Genomic DNA, 13635 nt, shown 5'->3' with positions numbered 1-13635 from the left:
AATGACGTTTTAATGGTCTGCAAGGTGATTTTCATAGTGTAGTGAAATAAATCGAAACCAGACTGCATGGAGGGTAGAAAGCCAATCTCAAACTCTCAAAAATGCATCAACATTGTGTTATTTGGTGTACAAACAGTTTCATAGGCTTTTGTTTTCATCCCCACATATTATTCAGGGTAGACACACTTTTAATATTGCTATGTTACAAATTGAGGGTCAGGGAATGAGATCGCCTGCTATCGCCTCAGTGGACGAGACCCTGCTATTTTCAATAAAATACGAGACTATAACCTCTATTACATGTTAAGGAGCCTCCAGCGGGTGATGGTGTTGTTATCTTTGGGCAATGAAGAAGTGATATTATGACCAGAGCCAGGCTTGTGTCACTGCTAATCAAGAAAGAGATGGATTCACGTTTGCTTAGAATAAAAGTAAGGCCAAGGGATGAGCTTATTTCCTGTGTGTTGCTGATTAGATTTCTTTGGCCAAGTCTTCTAATATTCTCTTCATCTGGAGGAGAAAATAGAGAAAGAAATAGGGAGAGAGGGAAGAGACTGCTTTGAATTCGTATAGAGCCATTTTGTCTCCCGACACCCAATTACAAATGCTCTTGTTTCCAATGTGTATGTGGACGAAACAAACGCCCAAAGAGGAACCAAACAAACTCAAGCTGTGTGTGTCATTAACAAACATTGAGTATTATATGTGTGGCTGTTAGTGAGCGTGAATACACACATAAAACACAAACACGTATTACCTCTGGCCATGTGATGATCCCGACCAGCCTTCCCTTGTCTGCGACAAACAAGGTCTGAACCCCAACCAGACTGAGGATACTGTGGGCCTTAGAGGACGCGAAGGAAAAGGGATTAGAAGTAAAAGTTGCTCACCATTTTGGGAAATGTGATTATTCACTTTCATTCCGAGAGTTAGCTGAGAAGATTGCTACCAATCTTCTGTCGTTATACCTGCAATAACTATCACTTATAATTGTTCAGTCATGTTTCTGGCCACGTAAGTGGAATATTCACTGGCTTTTAGCTCTGTTTTTGGTCTCCACCAACTCCTGAGGGCAACATCTTTCACTGCTCGATGCTCGACTATGTTCACCAGCTTCACGTTGCTAATCTTGCCTCTCCGCTGATTGGTGCTGGGCCAACCCATTCTCACTCCCAATGCCTCAAAAACAGCAGCTTGGTCAGTGGCCCTCGCTACAGAGGCTACCGTTGGCGTGTTTGCGATGCACTGGGCTTGGAACTAAGTCCAATGCAAACCACGTCGCTGAAAAGGCTCCGTAAAGCTGAGTGGAGCAGCAGAGTTGCTCAACGTCTCCCTACCTCCTGAACGCTGGTGTGAGGTGATAACAGGACAGAGGTCGGGTAAATGCAGCAGACCTCATCCAGATGTTTCTCCAGAGTCTGAACAGAACACAAAATGATTGAACGTGTGTATGCATTTTCGAACAGATGCATGCTTGTCATTCAGTAGCATTTGAGGAAGTATGATTTACAATTGTGTTGTACTGTCCTGAATATGTTCATACTTGCTCTACTGTTGGACATTGCTACCATCAGTTTTTTAAAAGCAGCTCTATTTTTCTAACTCTATAATGCTTTAGAACGGATGTCAGGTGTCATAAGATGAGCTTTTACATCAGCCAGCGGAATGTAAAGACATGACCTGCCTTTTAAACAGCATCAGACAATGCTGCAGCTATACCTGTGTGACTCCATCCAGCCTTTTACCTCAGCGGTGCAGCGGCGCAGGAACATCAGCAGCTCTGACCGGAGAACAAAGCCCAGTATAACCTGCGAATCTTCAACAGACGAAAGGAGAGCAAATTAATTTCCGTCGCCACAGTCGGTGCAACAGTTTCGAGTGTGTGCAGCTCTCTAGTGGGCTGTGAGTCCTCTGTTGCAAACGTAAAAATTCAGCAATGTATTTGCAACGATTTTCTCACACTTGTCGCCTCCTTGTCGGGGGACTTTAACACTGCTGAATGGCTGCAGCTTTTTAAACGGTTACAATCATCGTGTTCCTCCATTCTTTTCAGGGACTGTGTTCATCCAGTGTGTATCTGACATTTTCTTAAATATCCTGATGACTGTGTGTCAATAGTCTATGTCCTCACTTATATCGATTTCATTTTTTTGTGGGAAGATTTAGACTAAATATGATTTCCTTGGCAAGACTGCCAATAATCGAGTAAAATAATCGAAATATCCTTGTCTGCGCACCATGTGAGTCCACCACAGGGATTTGTGTGTCAGTGCTGGTGTTGACAGCATGCTGAACCTCCACTCGCCCAGCTGCTTTCTGAAGCTGCACTGATTTCCCTCCCAAAACCTGTCCGACTGGTGTGGAAGGAAGCCTGCAAAAGAGAGGAATCGTGTCACACCTGGAACAAAAGCAGCAGTGGCTAAATCGAATACATCTGAAGGTTAATGCCTTTTCAAAAGCAGTCTCGGGTTGTAAGGATTCATCAAATCAGTGGTTTGGTTTGATGGTGGATCTGACACGAGTGCCCAGGTACAAACAGAAGCAAATTACTTCTGTCAACAAATTCACAGGGTACACAGGAGACTCTGGGGAAACCATTTTCAAGTCGTTTCTCAAGTAGCGTCTTCTGTCAGACAATAAGTCGTCTCCACCTGAATGCTGTCTACAAGGAGCTGTGGGTGACGACGACTTGATTTCCATCGAAGCGTATTATTAGAGGCTGAAAATCCAGTCTGCGTGAGACACAAGTGTGGAGGGAAAAACCTCAGTGAGGCCGGTAACTGCTGTCAGCGAGAAGGTATGGTGTCATGTACCCATGTAACCTACAGCCACAATAGTGATTCATCAACTCTATATTTATATCTAATCAGTGCTTTCAAGGAATATTTACTCATAGCAGAATATGATGAAAAATGACTCTGAAAATGACTTGAGAGGTGAAGTGAGACTGAGACCGGGTGTTTATGTTGAGAGATAGCGAGGGATGTTTTTTAATTGTGTTTGGTTTGGCCTAAAGTACAAAGACCACACCAACAAACAAAACTGTTGGATCCATGAAGTGTCGATTTACATTTTAATGGACAAAAATAAGTTAATTGGAAATGAATCTCCCGGCAGTGTAGCCTGAAAAAGTGATTTTCTCCAAGAGCTTGTTGCATTAGAGATGCTTTACTTTGTAATAAACTGTTCTCAGGGCAGAAATATGCACATGCAACTCATTTCCTTTTAGGTTTTCCTCCTTCAGAGCACAAATTGAGAAAAATTGCTATGCCGGTGGTTGATCGAGCTCTCTTGAGTCATTACTTCGCCTGCTTTTCAAATTCAGCTGTTTAAAATCCATCCTCACACCTGCAGCTTTCACAAGATGTCACAGTCTTTAGCTACTGTATGTGAATTAAGGGTAACTTTGACCTAGTCAAGGGAATGAGAGAATCCTCTGCACTTGTGCCTCACACTCAGCCAGATTTAGCCAGGTTTGTGAAGTATTTCCAGGACTTTTCACACTGCTTCCATATTATTGATTGTTTCGTGATTGTGTAACTGCCGACACGGAGGCGATCATCCCAAAACTTGGTGTATTTCTTTGATCCATCTGACACCTCGTTTTTACTTACCGGGGGCACGCCTTCACCAGAGAGGGCAGGTGTGGCAGCCTCTTGCTGATTGACAGTGCGTCATAGAAAGATGGGCGTTGCCCAGAGCGAGCAAGGGCATTGGCCAGCAGAGTGGCAAGGAGGATGGGTGCAGCGTGGCTGAACTGACCGGTTAACTCTAAAGCCAGCAGCGCTGGGGACAAGGTGTGTGTCACGGCCCCGGAGAAGGCTGCTGCACCTACAAGGCAGAAACCACATTAAGACACGACTCAAAGGCTGTTTTTCAACATTGATCCCATTTCCTATATTTTGTGTGGACATCTCCACACTGTCAATGTACGTCTTTGCCACCCCGTATTGAAAAATGTATTTGTGTATCCTTTGGGTACTAATGGTGTTATAAACAGTTAGTACTCAAGTTATCTTGATCACTTAAGTATTTTAACATGATAGCACAAATCTACATTTTATTCAACATAATATTGCTTCATAGGGTTATTACATCCCGATAACACTGAATATTTTAAAGTTTCTGGAATATGTTTACGTTAAAAATGATCAAATTCAGATATTGGTCTAAAATATGAGCTCTTGGCAGATTTGGTGAAAACATAGTCCGTGGCTCACGGAAACTTACAGTGGTTAGAGGATACAACATTAAGAAAAAGTGCATTAAAGAGGGATACAAACACTGCAGATATACAGCTCATGTCTTCTCGATATGAACAGCAAAGAGCCAGTGATCAATGTCTTCTACCAGCAAGTGCATAGCCCCCAGGATTTACAGAAGCCCACTGCTGGCCTGAAGTCAATCCAGTGGAAGACACATAAGCTACTCCTTCTCCAAACAAACGGCCCAAAGCTGCCCCTGGAGAACAGAAATAGAAAAACACACACACGTAAGAGGAGTTTCTCGATCTTTCAGATTACGGAACAGCTTTCACATGCCGGTGAGAGGATGCAGCAAGACTTCAGGTATTCCGCAAAAACAAAAACTCGCCCAGGTGCTTCTCTTTCACTCACCATAGACAAACACTGGCATGACGTACCCAGCTGGCAGAGGCAGAGTGCAGGCGAGGACCAACATCCACATCTGAGGACAAACAACAGACACACACACAGTCAACTCTACAAGCACAGCAGATGAGCCACTTGTCGCGCTGTGTGCATGGAGATGTTTCCACTGCTCTCGAATCAAGTTTGCAAAAATAAACAGATTTTTTTGCCACTTCACATCTACAGCTGGTGTTGAGGGGACAATCACAGTAAGCCGATCTCTTCTCAATGCAGAAATGTCCACATACAAAAGCATTTTTTTTTTTTGCAACAGTAAGTAAGGCTTCCATCCGCTTGGAGTGCAAATGAGAATGTTAGATATGTGCAGTGGTTGATGAGTTTTTTAATCAATACCGTCAACTCTGCCAACACTTGTCTGGCAAGCTGTTCTCTGTTACAAAATCACTGAATCCATCCTTTTATCTGCAGTGTTGTTATGGAAGAGCATCAGATATCACAAGACATTTCAGCATGAAAGGGTAAACAGCCTTTAGCTCGCTACTGTGCAAATGTCAAGTACTGTATGTTAATTAAGGGTCACTGTGACCCAGGGCAATAAAAGGACTGAGTGCTTTGTTGGTTATAAGTGCAGGCAAGGCAAGGCAAGTTTATTTGTATAGCACATTTCAACAACAAGGTAATTCAAAGTGCTTCACATAAATACATAAACACATAACTGATGTTATTTCAGGTAGACAGATAGATAAAAAAATACTTCTTAAATGGCTTTCTCAATTGCTTATACCTTCATGAGCAGAAAGACAGCCAGAGAAAGGACTGGGCTCCCTGGTGAGCTCCACTCCAACAAAGGCTCGGGCCCCAGTTGAACAGAGGCATTGTGGGATTGAGAGCTCCACTGCCTGCTGTCCAGTAGGGAGGTTAGGAGCTGCTTCATGGTGAGCTGTGAAAGACATGTCTGCCATTCAGAGTGTTGTGCAACCACGAGAAAGACTAAACAAAGGGTCAACATTAAAGGACGAGTCTGGCATTGTTCTATTGTTGTTCTTACTGTCTCAAGAAAAGACATTTTTATCTAATAATCCATCTCTCAATACTGTATGACAAGCACAACATTTCCTATATGTAGCATGGCTCCATGTCATCAGTTATGTGTTTATAAAGCCCCCAAAAGAAATAAACTGTGCCTTTAATTCCTACCTTAGAAGCCATATATTGACCAGCAGAGGGAGGAAATGTCAGAGATGCCAGGAAGAGGGCCACCATGCCCGAGTATAGACCCTTCCTGCAGAGACGTATTCACACATACAGCCACCATTGTTATAAGTTCACTCTCATTTGGGTGAATCCTATTGAAATTTAAATGCATTTCAATGGGCTGACCGCTCCCTGTGACTTCATCGCAATAAACTTCAGCTCTGGTGCTTTTCAGATCTATGCTTTCAAAGGTTTACAATGTTTTACACTACTTAGATCTGGAGTATATATGAAATCGCTAGGTTTAAAAAAACAACATCTAATTGTAGCTTGAAAGACCCTGCACAGTCATTCATCATCAATCATAAAGCTGTCAGTTGCATATCAGTGTGGTAAAATGGATTCAGGCGCTAACAGATTTGTAATACAGTAGACAGAAACACACCATTGGCCCCTCAATCTGCTTGAACTAATACTCATCGCTGAATCACTATCAGGCTTTCACATCGCAAAGAGCTCTCACTCTGTCGTCAGCATTCTGATGAAGATGGGGTTTGTTTTGATGAATCGCAGGATACACCGATGGCAGAGGAGGTAGCAGCAGCTCACAGCTCCACACAGCAGCCTGTTTGCAGACGGAAAGCCAACTCAGTCCACAGCGGGAGGCAGGAGGCTGATTTTAACCTCGTCATTAGCAGACTGTCGGAAGTCATTATTCTCGGGGAAGTGATGAGGAGGAGGAGGCCAGGAAATGATTGACTTGAGAACAAAAATAACTCTGAATGCTGATTAGAATATAGGAGGAATGCAGAAAATGGTCAAAGACTTTGAATGCTAAAATGTCCGTTTTTATTTGTGGGACTCGACTTGTTTAAACTATGCAGACGCTGTCAAAAGTAAACTCACCCCAGGAAGGCAAACAGAAGAATCTCCAGTGGGTAGAAAGGTAAAGCAGAGGGGAAATTAGTTTTGAACATCGCCTGAAGAGTCTCTGTGGACACAAAACAAATTGAAGTCATCCCTCTTATTTCTCCCACAGCCTCTCAAAATCTAATCTTCCCTCACTTTATCGCGCTGAGATTTTATTGAAATTCGCCCTCGGTCAGCGGAAATGTTTCTGCTAATTTTGACAAAGTTGATGCTCCCAGTCATTGTCCTGACAAGTAATTAGATGGTTGTCAACATCGCTGACAAGCTGAAATGAACAAATCATTATATTTACTTTGAAATACGTTTGTCAGTCGGCCTTCAACTGTGACATTCTCTCGTGGGAGAAGAGTACGGAAAGGATCGGTGTGCAGGATTTCGTGGCGTCTGGTGGTGAGGTTGCAGATTGCAAATAGCTGAATACTCCTCCGCTCGCCCTTCCCTTTCCAAGCACTTTGGAGAACTACGGTGGCCTTCAGGTAACATAACAAAACGCAAAACTCTCGCTAGAGTCAGTATTTGATTTGTCCATTCTTGGCTACTGTAGAAACATGGCGGTGCAGTGGAAGAGGACCCCGCTCCCTACGTAGATAAAAACGACTCATTCTAAGGAGATTATACAATATTTTATCCTACACACTGGAACCTTGAAACCAAACTCAATTTAAAAATGTAACATTTTAATATGACCATGCTTATTGGCAAACATATACACACTAAAACATAACTTTTTTACAAATCGTTAGGGTTGTCTGTTGATTTCAGCACATATGCTATGTGGCCAAAAGTATGTGGACACCTGGAAATTACAGCCATTTCTGATTGTTTCATTCATTCCAAAGCCATGGGCCTTGATTTCCAGCTGTAGCAGCTCCCACTCATCTGGAAGGGCTTTCAGCCAGGGGCGTCCATTACCTCCATCTCCACTCCACACTGAGAACAGGCGGAACATCAACCCCCCACAGGCGGCTGAGAAGAAACATGGGCAGTAATGCCTCAGGGCAAAGTGGGAACACATCACTTCCACGCTGAACAGCACACCTACAGGAGCAGAGGAGAGTGAGGAAGTCACATCAGACTTTTCCAAAAACAGCAGTAATTATTGTCTGCTAAATGAGCAGAAGACAGAAGAAGAAAAGGAATGATCGTTTTGCCTGCGTGTGTGGCAAAAATCAAGCAAAAAGGAAATGTAAAAAATATGCATTCAAAGTGTTAATCTGTAATCGTATATGTTAATAATGACATTTTGAATTCATCTTGCAGTGTGAGCACAAATTGAGTTTGAGGCTGAGGTGCTGAATCCCGATGAGGTTATGAAAGGTCATACAGTGAGCTGAGAGAATCAAAGCATCGGGCCGAGAGGCGACCAAAGGAGGAAGATGCTGAACACATTATGATGAGGATAAAAGGAAAGAGCAAATATGTGAAGCTAAGAAGTGGGAAATGTCAGGTGGAGCTGCATTAACCAGAAAAGTGTGATAATTCCTGATGCTGAACCCGTACTGGCTCCCTCACCACTGATGGGAGCTCCAAAGCAGCTGGCTACTCCGACGGCAGCAGCTACAACCAGCATTTCTCCAGCAGCTTTTTCCTAAAAGAGAAAGATGGCATAATGTGCCGCCTCTTATCAGACCATAATATCCTCCAGGAAGTAACAATGAAACTTTTCAGAAGGCGGTTTCTATTCCAACCAAATGCATTTTCTTTTTTTTGTGAAGATATAATACAATATTTAACTTGATTTCAGAATGATATTTACTTATATCCTAATAGGCTATACCTTCTTCATCATATTGTGAAAAATATTCATAAAGTAGAAAAAGGCCATTTTTAAAAATGCATAAATCTCTCCATTTTCCTGCAGCTGCATTCTTTCTTAATTTTTTGACGTTTGTCAGCAAATAGTTGCATATTTACACATCCAGCAAACACGGAACAACATGAGCATTTTGAATAAAAAAAAGACAGTAGTAGTAGTATGACCTGCACATTGTTTCTTTGCTCCCAATCTGACTCGAGCAGTCATGTTGCACATGTGAAATCAAATGTTATTGTCAGGGCAAAGAAACAGCATGCAGATTCTGCAATGCTTTACCCTGATAATTCGTGTTTGGTTCAGCACCCCTTCAAGAGTTGTTGGATGGTGCGTACCTCCCTTCTACAAAGCCATATTGGCTCGAGGTGTAATGGCTGAATCTGAGTCCAATATTTACTCTCCTTTTAGCTCCGTTTTGGTTTCCACCGAGTGAAGTGGGTAAACCCATTGCTGAAATTCTTTCTACGGTCTACCTTCTTATTGGGTTGTATGAGAGTGCAGAGGTTGCTCAGATAGGCTCCAACCATGGTGGAAAGATGCACAAACGGACCCTAATGTTAAGAGACAAACATAGAGAACTGTGACGTACAATTTCAAATGGATGCTTCGTATGACAAACAGGTATACTGAGACGCCTCTCACCACTTTGCCCAGGAAAACAGTGCTGCCGGCTGCCAGTGTACAGATAAGGCCCAGGAACTTGGTAAACATATTAGTGAGAGACAAGTAATGAGACATTTCAATGCCGGCCAGCATGGTTCTCACCTCTGGTATCCCAGAGCCTGCGGAGAAATGAAGTGACAGGACAGTATTTTTTAAAGACTGAGACGTACTAAAGCAATCAAGACGTTTTTTTATAAAAGCTATTCCAGGTGAATGCAGAGGAATGACTTCAGAATATTTAAACAGTTTGACGTGGTGGCAAGGACAATCAGCACAAAATAAAATGAAGCACAATTTAGTTTGTGATTCGTAAAGTTACGTTGGCATGTTTTTAGTATTGAAGCGGCTTCTTTGGGGAACTTGGTTACATAAATCAAGCACGTTTGCCCTTTTCAGGTTAATCTAACAGCTTTTCTCTTTGGCAACAACAGAGCAATGTGCTCATACTTTTAGGGGCAGAAGCCGTAAACACGACTGGGGCAGGAGTGTCCTGTGAGACCTCATTGTTGTCCTGCCCACCACTTTGAGTGATCCCATGTGTTAGAGCCCCATAACGGAGGTGGTGAGTGGGGTCACCTCATCAAAATCTATCATTTTAGTGTGCAGCACGATGAGCTCTTTTAATCCCTGCTTTCCCTTTTGTAGGTTCAGCCGCTGGCGTTTTGCGACTGCAATTTCAGTTTTGCTTATTCTTTTGCTTGGGTATCATTCTTTTGCTTGTATTATCGAACCAACCAGGTTGTTTTTGATTCTTTTTTCTGTTCGTGCCTTTTCTTTCATTGAGGCGGAGTTGCTTTGTTGGGAAGCCGGGCCCCCGTGGTGAGGTGTCTACACCATATACATCCAAGTAAAAGCACTCAAACAGAAATTGCATTATGTTTGCTGCGGTGAGTAAGCAGTAACACCCCTGGGCCCTCCTCAGTGTAGTCTGCCTCTCCACCAGTGGCCTCAGCCCACTTTCCCATGTTTGCTTAATGTGTTATGACTGGCAGTTTCACATGCAAAGGTTGTCCAAAGGATTCAGATTATGAATTTAGGCTTTTTTATTTTCTTTTTTTTTAGCAAATGAAATGAAATGGAACTAATTGTATTCCCGTTATTCGGTTGAGTCATTTTCATTTTGTTTTTATCATCCGTTACTTTCCAAGCACCTCCGGCCCCTATACCTATTTAATTATTTCAATAAAACAATTGGTCCATTGAGAACACACGTCTGTCCTGTATCCGTAACGCGTCTGTGAGCCCAATAAATAATTGTTGAGACCGTATTTGTGTTGATAAAAACACATACCTTGCTTTGACATCTGTTTTACTCTAAATGGGATCGTAATTTACTAAATCAACATGTTGATTGGTCTAAGCCTTGAAATAGCACTTGAGACATAAACTCTTATTTACATTTACCAAGGAAATGAATCGTGTGAGAAGTAGGGGTCATTTCTTAGACTCTTGTACAATCACTACTCTTTATGCAACCGCAGGAGAAAGAATGAAAGTTTAAGGTACTTTCACATTGGCTTCACTATAGAGAACCGGGGGCAGCCTGGTCTTTCCATTGTGCACTGATAGGCCTTTCCGAATTCAAATAAATGCGAGCTAATATGACCTTTGTTCAGGTTCCAGCCTCTATAGACCTTCTATAATGAATATCATTAAAATGAAGGCCAAACAGTGGAATCTATTTTTTTACTGATATTTTTCCATTTAAGCTCGCCAGCGAGCATTTGTTGCTGCTTGTATGGGTGGAAGGAAAATGGTCTACATTGAGCATCATTAGTGATCCTTCACTGTGCTACAAAATAAGAGTAGCATTCATTTTGAGTCGTGTTTGAAATCCGACTGACAAAGGCGACTCCAGTATTCACTCGGCTTTTTGTGCTCCTTTGCTCTCCACCAACTCCCAAGGGACATGCCGTGTTGCTAACACTAGTACTGTAGCTGGACAGACCTGTGGAGAAGGGACAGATGTTGTCGGAGAACGATGATGCGACTGCACAGAGGCATGCTGGGTAAAGGGTCCAACAGAAGAACTGCAGCAGACTGTTGCCCTCCAGCTTCATATAAAGCCTCTGGTGAGCTACATGTGGAGTGAAAGCGAAACATTAATTTTCTGTCATTTGCTCACTCAGACTGTGTCTTGTACGTCGGCGTGTCTACCTCGCAGCAGCTTTGCCACAATGACGTCCATCAGAAAGCTGAGGATGGCCATCGAAATGCCCAGAGCGGCGTAGCCATACCACTCCATCCCACACACTGTTCCCAAACAGCACCGCAGCTTCAGCAGCCACTCTAAGGATGCAAACATGTGGGTTAGCCTTAAGTTTCATTTGGGTTTTGTGAGGCATTGAAGTGAAATACGGTTATTGACGATACGCTGCAGATAAATAAGGAACACATTTCAACTAAGAGACATCATGACACTTCACTGGTTGATTTCTTGCATTAAACCAAAAATGCAAAAAAGTTTTCAGAAATTTTGGTTGAATATGGAAATGTAGTGTTGTCGAATGTGTTAAGTTGCATAAATATACAAAACTGAAATCTGAACACTGGATGAAGCCAGGTTAAAGACACTTGTTTCATTTTGTTGACGTATTAACATCACAGGTTTTTATCGAGGGACTTTTGCAAATACTTATATTATTCCATAAATCAGAAAATACTTTCAAAAGTTAAAGAAACATGTTTTTAAGGATTAAATGTTTTATAAATCAGGCTATGAATGACATAAGGACAAACCCCTCCATAGAAACCTTCAGAATATAGATGGGAATGAAACTGGGATGTATTTATTTTCTACTGAAGTAGCAGCTTGTGGTTCAGTGTGAGAAAAAACTCATCTTTAAAAACGGGCCTTTGAAGATGTATTATAAAATTCCATACATTTTGCAAGACAGTAGAGGTGAAAAGAATACAAAAAACAACTTGACACCATGAAACATCCACAGTTGAATAGTTTTTCAAATATGCAAATGAGGCATTCTCTATTGTTAACTTTTGGTGAATTTAGGAGAAATCTATAAACGCAAATAGCCAAAGTAGTAAAATATGCATACATATATATACGCTTTCTGTTCCACTAGTCTGAAATAAGACATGTTATGGAAGCAAATAGCCAAAGATCTCAAAATTGACCAGTGCATAAAGAAACCGATGCTTTGACTTCGTTTGAAAATGCAAAGAACCTTTACCAAGGCCTCACAGGGTTATTAAAAAGTTATGGTTTGCTATGATTAGTCGATTGGAAAAAGGCTATATGATACTTAAAGGATCACGTGCAGATGCACATAGCAATAGGATACAGAACAACGCAGCCACAGCGTATGAATATTAATGCAATAGAATCTCCGTATTGAGGAAAAGATTTCCCATCTGCCTGCAGGTAATTCCTGATTTCAAAAGCATTACATATCACATCCTAAAAGCACGATGTCTCAGATTAAGCTCAAAACTCAGATTGGTGTCTCAGATTGGCGTCATGAATAGCTACTCTGATGTATTGATCGGGTCGGTATCGATCACATTCTAATGATTTTTCCACTTCAGTCTGACCTTTGACAGTTGCACGGGACCGTCGGCATGGCTTCCATGGATCAGCAAGGAGCACAATCCTATTACAGGATGTGTCTGATTGATCTCCTTGCTCCCAGTCGTCGTTCTCTCCGACGGTTTCACTCCCAGCAGCCTCCTCCGGGCTCTTCATTTCGTCTTGAAGTGTTGGCATCATTGTGTGATTACAGTCTCAATCGAACACTGAGGCTCAACGATGGAAGAAAGAAAATATGAACGCACGGCTGCACTTATTGCTGCTACTGCAAAAGAAAACGAGAAGACAGCTAGACTTACCTTCTAGTTGCAGTGGAAAGTGTTGGTACTCTGCCCTCTGTCAAGGTAGCGGGCATAGAAGTGATGGAGCAGTCATGGTTGAGCGGGTAGCTAATATTAACTCTTTGGTGGAACAAGTGCCCTTCATCTGTCTTGAGTGTAGAGGAGCAGTGAGAGAGACATTTTCACGCTATTCAGCTTTTTAATCAACCATACCGCCGAAATTGAATGTACAATCATTTTCTATCAGCAGAGATTACAGGTTTCTTTGCAGGAAGATATTGAATAAAGGGCAGGAAAGAATTGAAATAGATGAGAAACCGAGTCGGTTGAAGATTTATATCTACGGATGTCATTGCTTTGGCTTTTCTTGTGCCAGTGATTGGCTTCAAAGACTCGTTTGAAAATCCCTGAAGGACCAGAAAAAGACATTCGACATGAAACGACAATCAGCAATCCTGTAAATATCCGTCGCTTTGTAGGAAGTCACGGTTTCGTTAATTCCAGCGGATTGCTCAAGGTCAAGGCAATCGTTGTTCAGATCTCGGGAACACACACACACACACACACACACACACACACACACACACACACACACAC

The 13635-nt window shown here is 42.2% G+C and overlaps 1 protein-coding gene across 1 annotated transcript; it reads right to left on the bottom strand.

The window, feature by feature from the left end:
• Positions 1–435: 435 nt before the first annotated feature.
• Positions 436–12913, bottom strand: clcnk (chloride channel K; the record flags this gene model as incomplete). The annotated part of the gene is made up of 19 exons (XM_079273068.1): positions 436–510; positions 758–844; positions 1338–1418; positions 1746–1816; positions 2238–2371; positions 3615–3831; positions 4351–4461; positions 4617–4686; positions 5395–5550; positions 5808–5892; positions 6328–6429; positions 6711–6795; positions 7647–7772; positions 8247–8322; positions 9021–9098; positions 9190–9329; positions 11159–11287; positions 11368–11499; positions 12763–12913. 19 exons carry the CDS (start codon positions 12911–12913, stop codon positions 472–474), a joined length of 2070 nt encoding a protein of 689 aa, XP_079129194.1. The 3' UTR covers positions 436–471.
• Positions 12914–13635: the final 722 nt, after the last annotated feature.

Source organism: Melanostigma gelatinosum, assembly GCF_949748355.1.
Source record: "Melanostigma gelatinosum genome assembly, chromosome: 8".
Taxonomy (NCBI): Eukaryota; Metazoa; Chordata; class Actinopteri; order Perciformes; family Zoarcidae; genus Melanostigma; species Melanostigma gelatinosum.
Note: the sequence above shows the minus strand (reverse complement) of the source record. Positions and strands in the feature narration are given on the sequence as shown.